Genomic DNA, 24,456 nt, shown 5'->3' on the forward strand with positions numbered 1-24,456 from the left:
TTAAATCAGTGAAACATTACTTAATCTAAACCAAAATGATATCTAGATACACTAGATTTGTACAAATAAGAAAGAAAAAAAAACAGAGGAATAATTTCAGAAAAAAGTCATATTTTGAGAATCGTTTCTTTTTGCAGAACTCTTCACAAATGTAGAGGGTGAAATGAGTGAAGAGAATTTATCTTTGTTCAAAATTTGTATAAATCTTTGTTGTCATTTAAAATCCTTAACTTAACCCTAATTTATTGCACAAAGCAAGACATTCATTTTTTTTCAGGAATCATGATTCTGGATATATTAAATATAGCCAAATATCCTGTCACTGGTATTGTTCAGATATCATGATCTATTATTGTACATAAATTGTAGCAAATATGACAATTTATGAAGTGAAATAAGATTAATGCATCAAAGTTCATCCTTTTTCAATTGGTCAAGATATACTAATAAATGTCCTTTCAAATTTGCTGCCATGAGTATAACAAGAGTGCATACATTGAAATGTCGTGCTTGCTTTTCTAATTATTATTGAATTGTATATTGTTGCCTTTTGGAAAAAAGGTTTTATTTCAAGTAAGATCTACACTTAACATTATCAATGATCTTTGAAAATGAAGTCAATAAAGGCAACAGTAGTATACCGCTGTTCAATAGTCGTAATTCGATTAAGCGAAAATAAATCCGGGTAACAAACTAAAACCGAGGGAAACACATCAAATATAAGAGGAAAACAACGGAACAACGGAAACACTGAACTACAACAAAAGCAAATGCCAACATATATAGAAACGGACTATCTGATAACAACTGCCATATTCCTGACTTGGTACAGGACATTTTAAAAAAACATGGTTGGTTGAACCTGGTTTTATGGCTAGCCAAACCTCCCGCCTATATGGCAATGTTAAAAATACCGCTAAAATGACAACACTACGTAACAGGAACACAGTTCAAACAAATGCAAGAACACTCAGCACAGAGTAATACACAAATAAATAATATAATAGTACATTACAACATATAAACTGCAGAATAACAACGGAAACCTCCCATGAATTTACAACATCACATCAGGACACCACAAACGAAATATAAACTGTGCGACACATGAATGGATCAACGTCACAAAAAGTGACATTTTTTTGTGACGTTTATATTATCACAGATAAATTTCTAAAAATAAAATAGATTTGTTTTATTTATAGACATGTACAAGAATATTAAATGGGGATTGAGTTTATAATGGTGTATTTTCTAACCATAAGAATATTAAAATGGAATTGTGTTTGTTTTCAATCTGATAGACAAATACGCCTTACAATGACTCTGACTTTGAGTCATGGATGGATAACCCATATCCTTTGTTTTTCTATTCTATACACCAAATATATTTGACTTGTTACTTATATTATCTGAAAAACTGGCTTAAACACCAAAAGTGGACTTATGACTTAAAATAACCTTAAAAAATCCTTTACTGTTTTTTTATGAGGCCAAGGACAACAGACATATATCAGACAACAACTTCAGAAAAAAAGGAAGCTGTATACAAGATTTAAATTATCCAGATCTTTCTTCATCTTAAAATAAAGCTTCATACAAAAAGCAAATTTGTCTTTGATGGTATTTGATCAGCATCCCTGACTCCAATCCTGTCCTGCATCATACATTACAAGCGATACAAAAAACCTAACCTCTTAAACTAATATTTAGGCCAAAGCCAAATATCCTGAAGTTTTAGGGGAAATTTTCTGCTTAAAAAAGGATGTACTTGCAAAAGTTTAAGTCATTATTGTAGTTACAAATAATACATCAGTTCAAAATATGCTGATTATTTCTGTGCTTAAAATCCAGTGGCAAATATTTCATCCATATTATAGTTGAATCAAAATATGCTGAGGAAACAACATATTCAATTTCTTATTTGTTTTCTTTTTTTTTTTTTGGGGGGGGGGGGGGGGAGGTTGAAGGGTGGGGTAGGACAATAATTATTATTCATTTGAAAATTCAAGATTTGAAAGAAAAAAGTTAATTAAAAAAATGTGATTACTGTGACTTGACTGTAAGTGTTGCTCTCCACCTATTGCAGTCAAAATGTTTTCTTTTTTGGAGGAGGGGAGGGTGGGGGTAGGACAATTAATTATTATTCATTTGAAAATTCAAGATTTGAAAGAAAAAATCTAATTATAAAAATTCAATTACTATGACTTGACTGTAAGTGTTGCAGTCAAAATTCTGACCAAATTGTAATTTGTTTTATCAAACCATACTGTTCAACTGGTCAGAAATTTTAACAAACTGCTGTAGAAAAACACAATCAAGTCGAGAAAGTGCAAAGTGATAAAATAAAGCATACTGACAATCCTATTCCACTTCATAAATATCATGAAAATCATTCAAAGAATTCTATACATATCGTTATTGTAATTGTCATGCCAAATGTGATAGGTAGTAATTTTTGAATTGCTAAAAAAGTCTCCAAATTTAAGTTTTTGACATTTTTATAGCAACTCAAAAATTACTACCGATCACTTTTTGCATGACAATTACAATAAAATCATATATATAAATTATTAGAATGATTTTTCATAGCATCACTGAAGTGGAATTAAAGTTTCATAGAATTGTAAGTATGCGTTATTGTATCCCCTTGCACTTTCACCACTTGAGTGTTTTTCTACAGCAGTTTGTTAAAATTTCTGACCAGTTCAACAGTTTAGTTTGATAAAACAAAATGCAATTTGGTCAGAATTTTGAATAAACTGCAATAGGTGGAGAGCATAACTTACAGTCAAATCACATTAAGAAATTTCAGGAGTGAGCAAGTCCAAAGTAATAAATAAAGCAGCAGTTAAAATTTTAAATATATAGTAATGTATTATATTTAAACATCAAATCAATTTGACCTATATATATATATGTATATATATGTTGTGTACAAGATGTAAGTTTGTACAAATTATAATTTGCACAGAATTTTTGTACAAGTTGTAAGTGTTTTATGGACCGCTTAACACAAATGGATGACACAGTCTTTTGTTCCACATGTTTCTGTCATATTTTCACGACTACATGATACAGTCTAATACTGAGCATTGATACAAAAACATTATATGAACACAAAAAGACTTTTAATGGATTTGATTTTGGTATAAGGAGAAAAATAAAAATAGAATTTAAACCATTCAGGTGTCCTTATTTCCAGTAAAAGGACAAGGAGAATATCACTAAATGTTAGGTTGAAGTATATATATTTGAATTTAAGACACTTAGCTGATAAATTTTAGAAGATAAACTTTTATCATCTGGTGCAAAAAGGTAAGTGTCGAAAAACTTATAACTTGTACAAAAACCCTGTACAAATTATAATTTGTACAAACTTACATCTTGTACACAACAACAAATTAAATAAACACAAGCTCTTATCTTATTTTTATTTTTGTTAATCAAACAATGAGATTGAATCAACGACTTACTTTTCAGTTAGTTCAAAGGTGACCAAGTCTAATACTGATTTACAGACCTTGTTCATTTGTTTGTTAGTTAATTGTTTAATTGGTTTTTTTTAAGGTGGCAAAAGACAACAAAGTGCAAGAATATATATTTTATTTCAAAAAAATAAAGTGTACAAATAATAGACCAGAAATAAGATGTATCTATCATGTGGTAAAAAAAGAGATATAAATTCTCATTAAAGTAACTACATTTTCTGACCTGAAAATAAATCTGGGAAATATAAAAGGTTAAATATCTCAATAGATAAGATCATATGTCTATAGACTTCTAGAAACTCATTTTTGGAATCATTAATTTTATTTCAAAATTATAATTTAAAGCAAGTTATTTCCCTTGTCTGGAAGTAGAACAGCTGTTCAGCACAGAAGCTCAATGAAGAGTCAAAGATTAGCCATTTTTAATCCCTGTTAATTTAAAGATAATGATTGGTTTTTATAAATATTACAATTATTAACAGTCTTTTGCCTTTAAAAATTCTTGTATTTAAACTCGATTATAAAGCTAGAAATGTTTAGAAATGGGAAGTAACACATTGTTTTTCTTTTTACTTCTCACCATTGCTCTCCACTGCAGCCAACCAGTATTTTACCTGAATACTTTCCAACAAGGGAAATAATTCATATTCGATTGTAATTTGAAAGTCGGATTCGACTTTCAGACATGAGTTTCAAAAGGTACTATATCAGAAAAATACATCTTATATGATCTAGATGAAACTTTCAAACCGTCATAAATATATGTTATAATCTCTCAAGAAACAATATACTTTCAATAAAATAAAAAGAAGAAATAAAAAAGAACTGAGAAATAACTTGCTGTTGTTTTTCATTGAATTTCAATGAGAGGAATCTTGTAAAAGGAAACTGTTTACAATATTTGTATAAAAGTATATGTTCAGCATTAAGTAAAATTAACTTTTCGTAAGTAACTAACTTTAATACATGTTTTTGTAGAGTAAAAAAACACAAAAGTTATCCTTTTGGTCATAAAAGAAAGTTGGAAAACCCCACAATATATGATAAATATAATAATGAAACATTAATACTTATAATACTTATACATTGCAATATAAAAAACAATTTGTATATGAAAACTTTAAATAAAAATATAACAAGTAAATGCAAGAAAAAATTTATAAAATGTTGCAAAGATAAACAAAAATAAATTGAAGACATGAAATGTAATGTAAATAAATGGACGGCAACATCAGATATATCATTTTGTGTACACTTAATTCTTTTTCAAAGCAAAACAAAAGGTAAAAGGTACACCATAAAAAAATTCACTTGTCAGTGGAATTCTTTCAAATGAAGCTATTAAAAAATGCAGTAACAGTTAAAAATACTTGTTTTAATACTTACATTATGTTATTAACCGGTAAATTTATTTAAATAATACTGAATTGATTAAAAATATGTCTGTATTTTATATTTTTTGAATACAAGTCAGATTGTTGGTTTTATCTTTTGAATTGTTTTATACTTTGTCATGTCAGGGCCTTTTATAGCTTACTATAAGGTATGGGTTTTCCTCATTGTTTGAGGTGAAGATTAGTTTGACATTTTTGTGACAATTTATATTTGTGTCAATTTTCTTCTCAAGAAAAGCAAAAATAAACTGCTCTAAAAACAGTTGGCTTACAGAAAAGTCTGAAATAAGGTTGGGTTTAATTAGGCTTATTTTATGGATAGATTTTAATCAGGAAATTAAATCCCTAAAGAAAAATATTACTTTATGGAACATTACTTTCTCAAACGTAAAACCACCAAAAAAGTATTGCATCATATCAATTTCAGTGTAAAACCAGAAAATTAAAATACTGTTGATACAGTATGTTTTTCATCACAACTTCGGTAATTAAATGTAGAAATAGAATAGAGAAAAAATTATTGCACATTGATATAAATGCTAGAACTACTGAAAATATTATCTTAAATACCATGTTTCCCACTCTGTATATACGCCTTATAACATCTTAGTTATCATTAACGGAAAATGACAATGAGAAATAAGTCCATATTAGTCTCATTTCTATAGGATTATTTTCAACACATTTTAATGCAGAATCTCAAGTGATTTACGAACATAATTACATAAAATACGTAATTTGATGAAGGCATTATATAAATAACAATTAAAGTAATATTATATCACAGCTTAGAACTTTGATGTATTCAAACCAATGATATAAGAGTATTTGAAAGGAAAATACAGTGGCAGAACTAATGATGTTTTATAAGATGAAGTTATAAGGAAAAAGGACTAAAGCAAGCTCTTTTTTGTCAGTTATAATTTCAACTTAAGAAATAATTAAGATTAATTTCATTTTGAACATGCAAAATGAAAAAATCAAAGGAAATTAATCTTATAGCTAAATACAATTGATTTTTTTTGTCATTTAAGAAGCATAGTCTATTTTAAATGAAAAAAAATGAATGACATTTTTTTGGTCTGTCTAATAAAAAATATAGAAATAAATAAAGAACTAAAAAAAATTGAAAAACAGAATAGGGTGAAAAAACACTATTTAATTTTGTTGAAAACTATCATTATGATATGAGTGTCACTGTAAAAATAATATCACAGATTAAATCAGTAAATACATTCCATCATACTCCTGGTAGTACAAAATGTATCTATCACTGGACTATTCACCAACAATTTCTAATAATATCTTCTTATAATCACCACTACATTCTGATTCTATTGATGACCTCAATGTCTTCCCACTCAATTCTTTATATTTCACTTTAATCTCTGCTAAATCAATCTGGAAAAAAGAACATGTATGTCAATTAAAAAAATTAAGTTTTATTTCAACATAGCAGATCAAATTTATTTATTACAAAGAAGAAGAAAAACCTCAAGGTATTTGTTATTTTTAATTTGTTAAAAGGAAAACTTCAAATAATGCAACGAATTTTGAGAAATGAATGCTTTACTATTGCTTCCATCCTTATTATAATCTATTAAAGTATTATTGCGAACCAAATGAAAGTTTTCCACAGAGTCGTCTGCTCTTGACCAGGGTATTTAAACTTTTGTCTATTCTCTTGTCCTTTTGAATAAATACAATAGCTATTGTTCTCTGTGTAGTTTTTTCACTGTGACCTTTAAATTTCTTCTAGGAGAAATCTATCACTCATTGATTAATTTACCTGACCAAAAAATTATCTTCTTTTTTTGGGGAAATAGTTGTATAAACTCACATAAACTGCATGCAATATTGTATTTAATCAATATCAATAATATATTTTCAATCTGTTCAATATAACCACTGATTTAATTATAAAGAGTTTATTTCTGACAAAATTTTTAGTATTGTTCCATTGAATTTGCATGTTTTTGTTGTTGTTCAGTTATAGAATACATTTATCAAGACCTTAATTTAAACACAATAATTTTCAAGTTTTTATTTGTCAAACACACAAAAAAAGCAAATTTTAACAGGGAAAATATAAAAAATTTGTTCAGAAATCAACTTTTAATTTTTGAATCAGTGTTTATATTGAAACTATTAAAAACGAATTATTGATATTGAATAAATACAACACCAAATGCAGTTTTTTGAATCCTTATTTAGTATTTGTACATGTATTTTCATTATTGACAGTTCAATTTTTTGTTCAGGTAAATTACACTGTGTCTAAACTACCCCGGCAAAAAATGTTTGGACTCGATGGTATCTAATATCCGGCACGGTGACGGAACATCAATAGACAGAGAAAAGGTAGTTTTCTGTTAATTTATTTGTTATTGTTATGATATCGAAAAATAATTATACATATATAACTTTTTTCTATTGTGAGATGTAATATTTTCTACAACCGTTCCAGATTAGCGGAGAAATAAGTTAAAATGCACGTCAAAATGACGAATTGAGTGAACCTTGCCTCTAATTTGTTTAAATTTCTCCTTAAATTGTTCACATGGTACGGAAAGAAAGGTACGGAAAGAAAGATATTGACATGGAGATTGCAAAACTATTCATTTTGAGCACCTCAATCCTTGTATTTCTGCGTATGGAACGAAAGAAATGGGTCATGTCAAAATGGAAGCACCCGGTTTTGTCAATGTTGTTTACTACACAATGACCCGGTTTTGTCTTTGTATAGAACCCGGTTTTGTTTATTTTATGAAAAGCAACGTTAACACTGGTACCCTGAAATAAAAAAATAATTTACAAATGGCTGATCATGTGGGTTTTCAAACCAGATACCTCAATAAAGCGTGTAGCCAAGTTTGATTAAATTGTTAAAGAGGAGAACATTTTTGTAAGATAATTGGCAAAAACGCAAAGAAATGGTAAAAATCATAATTAAAGGTCAATAATTCTTACAAGGATATCGATCAAGTCGACTTATTTGTATATATTGTCTTGCTGATCATTTTTGCTATATAACTTTTATATATTTCAAGATAATAGACAAAAATGGAAAAAAGGAGAAATTGTGAACATATCTGCTCCTGTTTTCTCTATCTATAGCTGTTTTCAAATAATAGACAAAACTTGCATCCCCCTATGTTCTATTTTAAGCCATGTCGGCCATCTTTGTTGACAAGCGGGGTACCCCAATGATGATGAACAGTTAAACATAAGTTCGTTAGACCTTTTAAACCCGACATAAGATTGTGGATAAGGTTTGTTAAATGTATTGTAGCCCAGTAATTTCAGAGGAGAAGATTATGTAAAAAGATAACGGAAGACGACGCACCACGGGGGCCAAGTGATGAAAAAAGCTCACTTTTCCCTTGGGGTCAGGTGAGCTAAAACCAACCAAGAATTTCAAACAAGACTGCACCGTTCTTGAATTAAAAAAAAGTCTAACAATTCATAATTAAGACTTACACGATCGAGATAAACTAATCAGACATGGCAAAACAACTTCAATTGGGTTTTTTTTTAACAAAAATAAATACTACATATTATTTATACAAGAGTGACTGTACCGACTGACATGTCGCGACTGCTGGAATGATCGTTTTGAATTGATTTTGAAGGTCTGTAAGATAAATAATTTAATAAAAGTATCTCATAAAATTAAACATTGTTCATGGAACCTTAAAAAAAAGTCAAGGTCTGATGAAACCTGCCAGACGGACATGAACACATTACAATCATTAAAACCAACCAAAAAAAAAATGAACATTTACCAATTAATCAAGAAAATAAGTTCAAGGTCACATAAATAGTCATATGCGCCATACGAGCAAATATAGTTGACCTATTACTTATGGTATTAGAGATACGGACTTCAACACGAAATGTTAACCTTGATCATAGATATCAACCATTATCAGCTATTCATTTTGTTAGGAATTCGCTGAACCATGAAAATGAGGTCAATGGCAATGGACATATGACAGATAGAAACATCGTTACATAAAAGATCTGTGTGCGAGGCATATTGCAGTCAGGCCTTCTAACTTCTGACATATGAAGCTTCATACAAATAGTTCAAGCCGCCACGAATTTGCATCCCTTGGTCTCGCATTCCGACAATTCCAAAATATCAATGTGAATTTTTAGAATAAACATGATAATCCTACTCACATACATCCAATTTCGCGGGTGTCCCTGCTTTCTTATTTCTTATAAAATTTTAAGTTGGTATACGATTTAGTTATATAACATCAGTGGCGAATCCAGGCGTCGTATAGGTCACACACGCCCCCACCCCCACCTTTGATGGCCCAAAAAATATTAAATATTTTTTTAACGATTTTTTTTTAGCTTAAATCGTCCAAAACATTGTTCGCTTCGCTACGCTCTGCGGTATGTAAGCTGTTTGAATAACGCCCACTTTGAAAAAACCTGAATCCGTCCCTATATATTGTCAATAATATATTGACCAACATCAATGTACGATAATCATACCACAATGGAGAGAGAACAGAACAGTTTATTTATACAACTATTAATAATCATTAATGCATTTTCTCGATGGCCTGAGACTATTATACTAATTTATACTTAGTATTATAGTTACAATTAGGGATAGATGGATTTAATTTTTAATGCATGATTATTGTAATCCTTTTCTTACCATAAACATTCATTTTCTATGGCGATTCTGCAAGCATATATACATTTGTCTGATTATCATGCCATATAATGAACATTTAGCATTAAGAAGAGTTATTTTAAACGATCATAGGAAATATTACACCCCTAGGTAGATTGGATTACTTATAAAGATAACCATCCTGTTGTACAAGAAAATCACATATCAAATGTGCGTTCTTCAATCTTTAAGACCATAAACTCTAATTTTAAGTTTAAACACTAAAATATACATAATTCAAAAAATATAGAGAGCTTAAACCTCAATTTGTGGTTTAACCTTCAATTCTATCTATTTCGCAGTTAGAGTATTTTTTTAAATGCAAAGCAAAATTATAATTATTTTTGTTCCAATAAAGTAGCAATTCAAGTGTTTACAGATTCAAATAATTAATAAGTTGTCCTCTGTAAGAAATCGTTTTCCAACCAGCCACCAAACTCCTTTTAATTGCTGAAGTTCAATTGTGTTATGCGATTATGCCTTTTTTTTCTTTGACAAAACCGAGTTCTGCCTTGTGAAATCTAGGACAAAACCGGGTTGTACACATTGACAAAACCGGGTGCTTCCATTTTGACATGACCCATTTCTTTCGTTCCATACGCAGAAATACAAGTATTGAAATGCTCAAAGTGACTAGCTTTGCAATTTCCATGTCAATATCTTTCTTTCCGTGCCTTTCTTTCCGTACCATGTGAACAATTTAAGGAGAAATTAAACAAATTCGAAGCATGGTTCACTCAATTCGCCATTTTGACGTGCATTTTTACTTATTTCTCCGTTAATCTAGAACGGTTGTAGAAAATATTACATCTCACAATAGAAAATAGTTATATATGTATAAATATTCTTCGATATTATAACAATAACAAATAAATAAACAGAAAACTACCTTTTCTCTATCTATTGATGTTCCGTCACCATGCCGGATATTAGATACCATCGAGTCCAAACATTTTTTGCCGGGGTAGTTTAGACACAGTGAATTAATCAGTGAGTGATAGATTTCTCTTGGAAGAAATTTAAAGGTCCCATCAAATAAACTACACAGAGAACAATAGCTATTGTATTTATTAGATGGGACAAAAGAACTTACAAAAGTTTAAATCGACAGGTAACTTGCAGGTGAATCTGTGGAAAAGTATCATTGGGTTCGCAATAATATCTAATATATGCATATCTTATATCTTAGATCTACTTCTATTGACTTTAAAAAAATTGAATTAAAAAAATGTCTAGACTTGTTGATATTAGAATAACCAGATATAGGATATTTTAAAGGGGGTTGTTCAATAAAAGGGCCATCTTTCACATTCATTAGGGTCCCAACCCATATAAAGCTATACTTAACTCAACTTTACCCTAACCATAAATGAACTCTTACCCTCAAGTAAAAGAAGGCCAATAAGGACATTTTTTTTAATGTTCACACATATTTACAGACTTAATACTAAGTTTATCTTATAAACACTGACCTCAGATCTTGATACAACAATCCTGATTAACATACTGTCATTTGTACCAACTCCACTGAAGGCTCTACTCAGTCTATCAGCATAAAATCCTACCGGGTCCTCTACAACAGTCACTGAAATACAAAAAAAGATCTACTAAATATCTTCTATCAAACTTTACTGTATCTTCTAAAACTGGATGAAAATAAAAGAAGATCTGCTAGCTGTGTGTCATTTACCTTTATGGTGACATCATTTGTTTACATGAAAACAACAAAATTCTTGAGCTGAGAACAAAAAATCATGTTTTAAAATCACTGGAGTGAGTTTAATGTTACATTTTGTATTATGTCAATATATATTTTTAACTTTGTCTGCTATACTTTTGAAAGGTGAATTAGGATAAAAATACAGATTTAACTAAATCTTTAAGATTTTTATTGGTAATGCAAGCCTACTTAAATCTTATTGTGACTTAATACATAAAACAAATCTCTGACAATGCCTATGTATTAAATCCCAATGGGTGTACCACAACTGATCTTCAGAAAAAAAATATTGACTTACATTATCAATGAATGTCAAACATACTAAACTTGCTGTGTTGGAGTATTTTTTACTGGATAAATCTCCACAGAACACACTAAGACAATTAAAGATGTATAAAAACATAAGCATGGGAAGCTTTATAACAGAAAAATCTCCCAAAAGAATATACTTCTCTATCAAAATTTGTCTGACAGAGCTTAATTCATCCTACTTTCTAATTTGTACAATTTGAAAATTTATCAACGGAGAATGTAATAAATCATGACTAATCCTGAAGAACAGACTACTGGGAAAAGGATGTCCTTGTGGAGTAATAGACCATCAGCTACTGCATGCACAGATAATACGTCTGTAAATCAAACTATAGCTGCATTGGAAGCACTTTAAAAAAATACTTATATCGTTATGAACTTTTATTGCTCAATATTCTTGACATGAATATTTCCTAAACCACAATTTATCATTGTCTACATGTGACATTATATTGTATAACAGAAATAAAACCATGGGAAAGATTAATAAACGAAAGCTAAAACATGTGAATGTCTAATAAAATCTTCATAAACCTTGACATTATATTATATGTATGGAATAACAGGTAATATAAAATCTTTCATTTTCAAATGAAATTACATGAATTATTCCCAGAAGAAAAATCAAATGCATATAAAAGCATGTAATACAAATTCTTTCTTTTTTTTGCACTATTAAATTTAGCGAAACAAGAATGCATATGAAGCATACCCCACTCTTAATTCAAAGTATTGTAAAACAGGAAGATGGTGTCTGACAGAGCTGAAAGAACACACACCTTACAACTCATCACTGTCAAGCTACTGTCCTAACATGAAGTCATTCTGTTTAGTAGAAGTGGAGAAATGTGTGACAAGTTCATATGACATACTGAAAAATTCAAAGTATCGCCAAACAAGAAGAAGGTGTCTATGAGATTCAAAAAGTGCCCAAACTGTCAATTAGTTGACCAAACATGAATTCATTCTGTTCAGTAGTAGTGGATATATATGTGATGAACAATTCTAAGTTCATTCAACAAATATAAAGCTTCAAAGTATCAGTAAACAAGAAAGAGACCTCTGACACATCTGATAACTACTATTATAATAGTTTTATATTATAATACTCAAATTGAGTCAATTTCATGCATAGATACCAGGTGAGCAATAACCTTCCTATGGAGCCTGTAGTTTAATGAACTCCAACAAAGATAAAGCTGAGATGAAAAAACCTTGGTCTAAATAAACACAGTTTATGTCTATTTTAAATATATATTAAGAATCTCTTTAATCATTATCCAAAAGCTTAATTGTCATTAGTGAATTTCATCAGCTTGCTTCTAATTAATTTGAAACTGATAACAAAGAAGATTTTATGCTATATGAGATTTTATAGCTACTTTAAAACTACAAAAGAGTTATATTACAAAAATCTATAAAAAGATGAAGTTATCATATGTGATAGAATTGACACAATTTATTTGAGTCTCTCTCTTTCAAGTTATAATGAAGATTGCAGATTGAATTCTTCGTTAGTATTTACACAGATCTATTTATTTTTCTTATTTCTATGTAATAATTCTTGATATGTTTTCCATTCATTAAATTTTTAACTTAAAAAAAAATCATTTTTGAAAGATGAACCAATTCACTTGATGTGTAACTAATGAAATAGATTATTATTGATATTCAGATGCAGTTTTACATGCTGCATTTGCACAAATTCAAAGAGCCACAATGTCACCCTTTTACATACACTTTACCTCGTGTCTTCACTGCTATTTAAATTTGAAAGGGACTGACGAACAAGAGGAAAAATTAACTGAAGGACATATCAAACAGAAATCATTTTGCCACCTTCTATCATAGGCAGAGCATAAAAGGCATTTGGTAACAAGCATAAAAATAACTCCGTTCCAATCATTATTAGGCGATTAAAAAAATTGAGGTAAATCATACAGTCAAGTTACTAAAAAGTTTTGTTTATTGGGAAAATATTTCAGCATTTCTATACCGAAAATAATAATAGTAAATATATGAATCTCATGATATATGATTCAAACTCAATCTTGATCAAAATTTTCAAACTAGAATGATTGTATTTGTCACCGACTTTTGTAAGTGTATATAATGCATTGGTTAATAGAAGAATGGTTTCTGTTGTAAAAAGGTTCTGTAGCAATCTGTAGGTAGTAATAAAATGGTGATTTTTTCAATTACTGAAATTAATATCAATTTAAAACAAAACCTGCATTGGGTTGGAATTAAATGCTATAAAAATGATAGCCTGGGGTCTACTCTACATTGATCAGTTAATTATCAAGACATTACAATATCATATGATATAAATTTTATCAAATATTTCATCACTTAATGTGTCCTTCAATATTTGTACATTACTAGTAAATGCAAATATTAAAAACATTACCTGCATCATAGTGAATAGTTTTAATATTCTGTATAGATTATAACATGTTTATCAACCCTTAAAAGCATGTTTATACATAGACAAACTATAAAATATAACATCCGATCTGTCGACTCCTTAAACAATATATTTATTGTAAAAACATCTGAACCTTATCTGTATTCTGTTACAATTGGTTAGATCAATCTGAATTCTATCAAGATCTAAATTGTTACTGTAAAATCAAAACTAGTAAGATAAAATAGCTAGGTTTAGAAAACTTCTACATATTAAACAAATGTGAGCAATTTTGCTTTTATAACACATCAGTTTCATTGATAGAATTAAAACCAATAGACTAGTTGCAGCCATTCTGCCATAAAATGTTAAAAAAAATAGAAAATATCTTCGCTGATCAGACATGCATGTCTATTTCATCTATTTGTAAAAGATGTGAAAATTTGATTGTTTGTCTTATATAAACATAATTAGGTTATAAATCAAGCTTGCATTGGGCTTATTCATGTGTTGCAAACATCATTTGTTCTCTTGTGGAAAGTTGTCTCATTGGCAATCATACCACATCTTCTCATTTTTATAAGACAAAACAAACTATGAATGATAGTGTGACAATTATGTCACTGATATAAAATCTATATACATGTATTTAACAGTGGTTTTAGTGTAAGCTAACCTTACTGTAAACCAACCATTTTCTGGGACTTTTTTTGTGGTCATGTTAAGATCTTTCTAGTTGACCTTTCGGAGATTTATTTTCATGGTTATCTTATATAACATTGTTTAAATGTATTTATAAAAGAGAAGATCCGATTAGCTGCATTTTATATTCGTGTTTTTAAGTAAATATAAATCTCTCACAAAAATTAGTTGATTTACAGTATTGCATGAATCTAAGTACACTTGTACTTACTAGTAATTATTTCCTTTCAAGATTACACCTTATTACTAATATTTTTTATTAAAAAGTATTTTTGACCTCAAATCATACCTCCTTTGTCTATTTACAAATAATAAAATGTACATACCAAGTCCTATGTAAGCATCTTCTGCATCCCCAGACATAGAATTAGCTATTCCTTGGTAAATATCATGTCCCATTAACTGTAACAAAACATTCAATGGTGAGAAATATTATTTCGAAAATATTAAAATAAAGGTTGATCTCCGACATAAAATCAGGCGTAAAACATTAACAGTTTGAATTTGTAACAATGATCAAGCACATTAGCAAGTATGATATAAGTTTGAATATGAAAATTAAGCTCTAACGTTCTGATCATGCCCCTGACCTTGACCTCTGACTTTTTAAATGAAGTGGTTTGATCTGAAAGCATGATTGTGCACTGTTCAAAGTCTGGCAGAGATTGTAGGGAAAAATCAAGCTCTGTGGTTCTTACAATTTTTTTACTCTCTGATACAAGTGGTTGGCCTTAACCTTGAATAGGTCATGGTTTATCGTGGGTAAGTTATGTACCAAATTAAGTGAAACTGAACAAAATTTAGTCACTGTGAAGCATGCAACCCTGTGATAATGACCTTTGACCTTGCAATGGACCAATTGCTGAACTGCACAATGTTATTTTGAGGATATAAGTTGAATTTTTGAACTGTTTCAATAATTAAGGTAAAATTGAGAATGGAAATGGGTACTATGTCAAAGAGACAACAACCCGATCAAAGAGCAGATAACAGCCGAAGGCCACCAATGGGTCTTCAACGCAGCGAGGAAAATCCCGCACCCGGAGGTGATCCTCAGCTGGCCCCTAAATAAAATTGTGTACTGGTTCAGTAAAAATGGACGTCACACTAAATTCCAAAACATATAAAGGAACTAAAATTAAAAAACAATAATTAAGGTACATGTTTTTGCTCTGTTGGTTGATGCATTCAATTTCATGACTATATATTCCCTTCAACATTGGGAATTAGTGATCGTCAGGCTTCACACTGACATTGCCAAGATATTTCTATTTATGCAACAGGACAGTAATTGCAATAATTAAATCTCACACTCTTAAGTTTGTCAATTTTAATTCTTACAAAAAATTAAGCATCAGAGACAGATAATAATAATGCAGGCATCAATTTCTTAGTTCCAATTTACCAGAATCCAATTTGCACTTGCAATCTTAACAAACAAGTGTTGTAATGTCTAATTGTCAATCAAATTGCTTTAATTATACTAGTTAATTATATGAATACAATTTCCTGGCAGATAATTTTTTCATAGTGGAGCGAGTTCTTTTTCTTAAGGAGACAAATCTTTCAATTACAGCAAAAATTCTCAAGAGAGAAAATGTCAAAAGGTGAACTATTGTTGAAATGTAATTTACAAAATACAGTGAACACACCGAAACAAATGTTTACTGAGGAATGACAGATTGAATTATAAGAATCAATGGCTTGCCCTTGCCCCTGATAATCTAACTAATATGACTGAAGAAATGCAAAGTTGTTTTGACTAATTAAATGAAGACAAAAACAAGAACAGCTTCAGCCATTCAATTACAATTAATTTCACATTAGCAGCTAAGTAAAGTGTTGATTTTTATGTGGGCCTCCTGGATCAATATTCTTGACAATTGAAGAACCAACATTTGACACAAACATTATAGTGATTTATACAATAATGAAATTATATTACCTATTAAAGAAATGTCACCTCTAAAGAGCTCATTAATACCTCTGAATTCCAGCAAATCTTTTGGATAATTTGTTGATTGATGGAATACTAACACAGTTTGAGCACTTAACTTTTATCAATATTCAGTACAGAGATTCATAATAAGATTTAAGTACTTCATTTAAGGCTGTCAGAATTTAAATTTTCAATATACTGTATAACATTTGGTTATTAAGGCATTTTAAAAAAAGAAAGACACTCAATTCTGACCTTACTGTTAAAAGTAAAATGTTCAAATCAAATTACAGTAAACTGAAAAAAGAGTGTCTGCACTCTGTAACCATGACAATATCAAATTCATTTTCAAATTTAGACACCTATATTAAATGTCATATTTTAAACAATTGTTGTAGTTGGTAGAGGCACAAAATGTTGTGGGGTTGAACAAGTTTTATGTGTACACAATACTCCCTTCCTTTAGTCTGTAAAGAACACATCTTGTTATCTACATTGTCAGGTAAGCTAACAGGATGAGCTCTAACTTCAACAAGAAAATAAAAGACGGGACATAACTGGGTCATGTGAGTTTAAAACGTTCTTTCTGATACTGGAAGAAATCAGCAGTATTTGTGAGAGGCCAATAAGTATTTAAAATCAGATCATCAGCAGACAGACCCAAATAACTGACTTAGGTTTGTATTTCATGCCTATAGCCTTTGCTGTTGAAAGAAAGATGTAAAAGGCTTTTTCATTTTAGATAAATCAATTTTTAATGTTTTTAAAATTCTCTAATTAGGACTTTACAATAGAAAATAGATTAAGAAATATTGTAAATTCTTTATTACAAAACTTCCGATGGATTATGCCTGAACAAAGTCAGATACTGTTCGACTAAAGATGTTGCACACCTATCCTATTTCCAGGAAGCATTTTTTTTTAATAAAAAAAAGTCTCTAGAGTATTAGTTCATTTGCTATTTACTGCTCTTACGTATATATTTATTCATCATTTATATTGAACAATTTCTAATTCAAGTAAAAAAAACCTTACAATATCCTTTAAGGAATTACCTTTGAAAAGTTTTAAATTGCTTTTCATAAGATAATAGATTACAGAGGAAACCATACATGCATTAACCAATTTCTTTCAAGTGGTAAATTATATTTTAATTTACATAGAAGTGTTGTCATTTATCAGCAAAAAAAACAGGTTTTGGTAATTAAAGTAGAAAAGACAAGATAGTAAAACGATTAATATTGCCATACAAAAACAGTGATAAGGTATCAATTTGATAACAGTAAAATAGAAGCAATTAAGATTTCCAAATCCAAAGCTATAAAACATCTTCTGAATGTGTTACTGCATCTGGAAAATTTTAGATAATGATACTATTCCTGTTTTATCAAACTAATTGCTCTTATTAGAACAAGAGAAAAGATAAAATAATTATTTATTACTTATATGTAAATTAAATGTAGTCTGTCTGTATCTTCGTGGCTGATGCCACTCAGATATGAGAAGACTACATCAAAAACTTATCAAGATATATATTTATAAAAATGTTGACTGTAATTACATTAAATAGCTCACTGAAAGCTACTCATAGAAGTAAATGGTAACGTCACCTGAATCATGTTGATAACACTGATTTCAGTACCTAACAATTTTTTAAAAAGATCTTGATAAAATTTTAATTAAACTGACCAGTTGCAAGCAAAATAAGAAGCTCCCGAGTTCCTGTACCACTCATTTGGTTATGCCAGCTATGTTGGTTGTAGGGCAGAAATAGAATTCATTAAAGTTCATTCACACAAATTTTGGCTTAAATTCATTCTGTAGTTTCTGAGAAGATTTTAGAAAAAAGTTTACAACAGACAGACAAAATTTGTCAAAAATTGTCATTTAATGTTGACTTATTTGTAGATATAACTTTGCTGACCATTTTTGCTATATAAAGTTTCTCTTCCATCTATCATAGTTTCTGTAAAAGAAAACAAAATATTGGTAAAAATCATCTTTCATGGGCAATCACTCCTATAAGAAGTTGATTGATAATTTGGTTCGTCTGACTTATTTTTAGGTCTTTTAAAAATATGCTAAGCATCTTTGCCATTTAAAGCTTAGTTGTATCTATCATAGTTTCTGCAAAAAACTGAAATTTTGGTAAAAATAATCTTTCAAGGACAATAACTCATAGAAAGGATCACATTAAATTATTTGTAGATCTAACTTTGCTGAACATCTCGACCACTTTAAAAAGTTTCCCACTATCTATCATAGTTTCTGCAAAAAACTTGGAAAATTTAATAAAAATTGTCTTTCAAGGGCAATAACTCCTATAAGGAATCAATTTACAATTTCAGACAGTTCAACTTATTTGTAGATCTTCACTAGCTGAACTTGTATGCTGTTTAAAATTTCTCTATATCTATAATAGTTTTCAAGATTTAACTAAAAACAGGGAAATTTTGTAAAATTGATTATTTCTGGTGCAATAACTGCAAATAAGGTGGTCCGATTGGTCTGAAAATTTCAAGACAGATAAATCTTTAGTTTTTGAGATATAGGCCAAAAACTGCATTTTACCCATATGGTCTATTTTAAGCCATGCTGGCCATGTTTCTTGATGGACAAGAATAAAACAAGAGTGCACACACTGAAATGTCTCGCCTGCTTTACTGACCATTGATTTTATGCTGATAGTCCTTAATATAAAGCCTTACTACAAGTATCACATAACATGATCCAAGAAAATGAGGTCAAGGTTAGATAAACCAAACTGGAAATACATGTACACCTTACAATCATTCCATACACCAAATATAGTAGGCCTATTGCTGAAAGTTTCTAAAAGCGAGGCGAAAGATACCAGAGGGACATTCAAACTCATTAGTCGAAAAATAAACTGACAACATAGAAAAACTAAAGATTGAGCAAAACGAACCCCACCAAAAACTTGGGTTAAGAATCAAACTTAACCAGGAAAACTAAACAATGACCAATGAACCATGAAAATGAGATCAAGGTCAAATGATCCATGCCAGACAGACATGTACACCTTACAATCAATCTATGCATTAAATATAGTTGACCTATTGTGGATAGTATCTAAGAAAAAAATTTAACCATGAAAACTTAACATTGACCAATGAACCATGAAAATGAGGTCAAGGTCAGATGATATCTGCCAGACAGACATGTACACCTTACAATCATTCCATACACCAAATATAGTTGACTTATTACTTATAGTATCTAAGAAACAAACTTAACCATGAAAACTTAACATTAACCAATGAACCATGAATATGAGGTCAAGGTCAGATGATACCTGCCAGACAGACCTTTACACCTTACAATCATTCCATACACCAAATATAGTTGACCTATTGCTTATAGTAAAGAAAAACAAACCAAAACACAAAAACTTTACTTTAACCACTGAACCATGAAAATGAGGTCAAGTTCAGATGACACCTGCCAGTTGGATATGTACACCTTATAATCATTCCATACACCAAATATAGTAGACCTATTGCTTATAGTATCTAATATATGGACTTGACCACGAAAACTTAACCTTGTTCATTGATCCATGAAATGAGGTCGCGGGCAGATGAAAACTTTCTGACAGGCATAAGGACCTTGCAAGGTACGCAGATACTAAATATAGCTATCCTATTACTCATAATAGGAGAGAAATTAACATTACAAAAAATCTTAACTTTTTTTTCAATTAGTCACTGAACCATGAATATGAGGTCAAGGACAATGGACATATGACAGACGGAAACTTCATAACATAAGGCATCTATAAACAAAGTATGAAGCATCCAGGTCTTCCACCTTCTAAAATTTAAAGCTTTGAAGTAGTTAGTTAATGCCGCCGCTGCCAGATCACTATCCCTATATCGAGCTTTTTGCGACTGAAGTTGCAGGCTTGACAAAAATGAAATGTATACTAGATACCCCAAGGATCATTCAGTCCAAGTTTGGTTGAAATTGGTCCAGTGAATTCAGAGGAGAAGATCTTTGAAAAAGTTAACGCCGGACAATGGACGCGTAGGAATGGCAAAAGCTCACACAGCCTTTAAGGCCATGTGAGCTAAAAAGTGAATGCATGGATGGTTTATGTTGTAAAAGTATTTTAAGCTTCCCCTGTTGAAAACTACTCACAAAGCTAATTGTGAAATATCAAATAATAAACATTTATATTAAACCTGACCTTTAAAAATCAATGAACTTATATGTTTCTGACGTGTCAAAAGGTTTTTAATATCATATCTCAAGTTCCATGTACATGAGACAAAAAAACTGTTGTCAGTATTAACAGAAAATTAATTTCACTCCCTTAGAAAAATAATACCTCATTTATTAATATAAAACTACAGAAATAAATTATTTGTATAAATATTTATACAATACTTATAAAAGTAATTGTTCATAAGGGAATGCGTTTGGAATAATGATGTCTGGTTATGTACCTATTGTGTAACAGTGATAAAACTGTATGGTTTAGATATATACATATCTTACAATAAAAAGATTTCTTAACACTATCCCTGTAGGAAATTCTAAACAAATAATGACAAAATGTTTTTTGCAGTTACTAGAAATGTATCAACATCATTAAAACTCAAAGGATTTGACAGCATCCCTGGAACTGTTATTTCATTTCTCGACATCACACCCACATGATGTCATAACTAAGATTATTTTACTGGTGAAAATACTAAACCAATTATTCTTATGTCACTTTTTTCATGACAAAACTATCTCCCATATCTAATATCTTGTAATATGGATCTATTGTTTGTAATAATTGTACAAATTAAGGCAACCAGCCGACAAGACAAGCTTCATTATAGACCTGTTCTGATATGAGATATCAAGATAAGAGAAATATATGCCTGTCAATTGGAATATTTTAAACAGACTATGATCAATATAGAGTGTAGTATATCAGGCGATTTTTAATTTCAAAAACTGATATAAAATAATGTATCATATCAATTTTAAGACACATAGCACATGTTTCTGAAATATTTTCATCAGGTATGCTTGATACAGAAAGTTTGGAGAGGAAAATATATAAAACAATTGAGTATAAAAAAAGCCAAAAAGGCCTCAACAGATCACGCAAATTGTCTAAGGTTTACTATTCAACATTAGTATTAAAAAAATTGTGTTATTTTATGAAATGGAAATTTACAGACAACACAAAAGCACTGGCTACTAGCTAGATGTTACCTTTGCGGACTGATAATTTAGGAGAAGGGGTACCCATTAAGTGGTATTAAAAAATGGTTACAATACTGCTTTCTTTGGCCACAACACCACAACATTTTTTCATGAATAATCCAGTAATCAGAGTATATTGTCACTGCTTTCAATTTCAATTAAACAAACTGTGAAAATATGGGTCAAAACCCTATAATTTGACCTATAAATTAAACTGTTCACCGAATAAAGAAAATGTGTACTAAGTTTCTAGTTGATGTAAGCACACACAATCTAAAAACAAAACATTTACTTGATATAGGCTGGACAGACACAGACCGAAAGACATAATGCCCCTCTAATACTTTAGGCTTTAAAAACCCAGTTAAGTTCGGATAAATCTTTATTCTTTACGATGCCATATTGGTTATTACAATTTACCAGAGATGTGATGCCTTAGATTATTGTCAACTATGTTGAACGTTTTTAACTATTATCTGGTTTTATCTTTTGTTGAAATTTCAGGCATGTAAATATAAGATACCCCTAAACAGAGCTAAGTGGATGTAATGAAAAAGGAAGATAAGATGTATCAATTCAGTGTACAAAATCCAAACAAGCACTTGACAAACCCAAAGCAAAAACCATGTAACATTTGTCATTTCTGGGCATTTTATAGCTTGCTATGCAGTATGGGTTTTGCTCATTGTTAAAGGCTGTACAATGACCTATAGTTGTTGAATTCTACATCATTAGGTATCTGGTGTAGTTGTCTCATTGGCAATCATACCACATCTTCTTATTTTTAAACAATGGAAATAAATATAACACAGACAAAGATTGTTTGGAATGGAATATAAGAATATTGGATATAAATAGACACAGTACCTTTTTATATTCATCAAAAGTAGCTCTCAGCTGTGCCTTGTTTCTTTTAGTCATAATCTCTAAGAACTCTTTGCTGTCCAAATCTATTTTCTTCTCTTTTCCATTCTGTTCAAAGAAGACAGAAACACAATTATATTTTATCAATATCTTGTCAATAATTTATTACATAAATTTTCACAAATGACGATTACTATACATGCTATATCTTACAAATAAAACTCACCACAAACGATTAAAAGCCAAATAATGAATGCTGAAAACAATCCAGATTTTACAATCAAAATCATATATGTGTTACCAATTTTCTTACAACTTGTCAGTCAAATAAGATTTTTATGCAGAGCTGCTCTAAAAAATTAGATATTGAAATCAATATTATTCAGAAGAATCAGTTTACAGTAGGTGACTTTCTTTAGATACAGTTAATTAGGCTTATATGACACATCTAGTGATGTAACATGCAATTTTTGGCTTGTAACTTTAAAATATTTAAAAAGTGAGAGAAAACTTTCACTGCAATTTTTACTGAAAGAAATGTTTGCCTAGTCTTAGGCAAGAGATATCATTTTAGACTGAGATGGCAATTATGGACCTTCAAAAGTTGTCCCAAAGACAAATTTCTAACTAAGAAAATCAATATTTCTTGTTTTTGGATATTTTATCAATACATGTAACTGGACAACATTTCATAGATGTAGTCTATCCAGAACTTCGGTAAATCCATAACATACGTCAAATAAGCATATGATTTGATATCGCCTGTAAAAATAAATAGGTCAATTTCTAGTACAATCTTTGAATTTTGGTATAATGATTTATGTAAACGTAGATGATATTTTAATCCTGATTTAACCAGGAATTCAACCATAACGTAAAATAATTCAAAGGCCTCAGAGCATCACATTAGTTGGCAGCACTGTATTTCAAATGTCCATCCAAGCCATTATGGTGAAAGTAAGAAATAACAAGAAATGATTGTAACAGGATGCTGTTACGAAGTCTCCCAAACGAAGCTCCCATAATTCGAAATTCCCAGTGTCGCCTGACATTGGACAAAGTCCAGTGAAAATTGGTTTGGTCCAGTAAAGTATATGCATTAGTGATGCCTGAGGACTAACCCTGTATATCATTCAAATCATCTTGGCATGACAAACCAGAATATATATGGTTTAGGGGTGGGGATCTCGACCATTTACAAGATACTAGAACATTGGGGGTGGGGGGAACCCCTGGGGACTGACCCTATACATCCTTCAAATGTTTGAGACACAACGAACAGGATTATATATGGTTAAGGGGTGGGGATCTCGACCATTTACAAGATATTAGAACATTGGGGGTGGGGGGAACCCCTGGGGACTGACCGTATACGTCATTCAAATGTTCGAGACATGATGAACAGGAATATATATGGTTTAGGGGTGGGGATCTCGACCATTTACAAGATATTAGAACTTTCTCAAATGGCAGGGGGTTGGGATGACCCCTGGGGACTAACCCTGTATATCATTCAAACCATCTTGGTATGACAAACCAGAATATATATGGTTTAGGGGTGGGGATCTTGACCACTTACAAGATATTAGAACTTTCTTAAATAGCAGGGGGTTGGGGTGACCCCTGGGGACTAGCCCTGTATATCATTCAAACCATCATAGCATGACAAACCAGAATATATATGGTTTAGGGGTGGGGATCTTGA

At 30.4% G+C, this 24,456-nt stretch overlaps 1 protein-coding gene across 10 annotated transcripts in view; it reads right to left on the reverse strand.

The window, feature by feature from the left end:
* Nucleotides 1–3,591: 3,591 nt before the first annotated feature.
* Nucleotides 3,592–24,456, reverse strand: part of LOC127698728 (annexin A6-like) — a 71,823-nt gene continuing 50,958 nt past the window's right edge. For all 10 annotated transcript variants that reach the window (XM_052202358.1, XM_052202360.1, XM_052202367.1 and 7 more), the window contains 4 exons: nucleotides 22,755–22,859; nucleotides 15,049–15,124; nucleotides 11,054–11,166; nucleotides 3,592–6,286 (listed from right to left, as the gene is read on the reverse strand). In XM_052202358.1, coding sequence (XP_052058318.1) covers nucleotides 6,164–6,286; nucleotides 11,054–11,166; nucleotides 15,049–15,124; nucleotides 22,755–22,859 — 417 coding nt within the window. In that variant the 3' untranslated portion in view covers nucleotides 3,592–6,163. The remainder of the gene's footprint in view (nucleotides 6,287–11,053; nucleotides 11,167–15,048; nucleotides 15,125–22,754; nucleotides 22,860–24,456) is intronic.

This window comes from Mytilus californianus, unplaced genomic scaffold, assembly GCF_021869535.1.
Source record: "Mytilus californianus isolate M0D057914Y unplaced genomic scaffold, xbMytCali1.0.p SCAF_4, whole genome shotgun sequence".
In the NCBI taxonomy this organism is placed as follows: domain Eukaryota; kingdom Metazoa; phylum Mollusca; class Bivalvia; order Mytilida; family Mytilidae; genus Mytilus; species Mytilus californianus.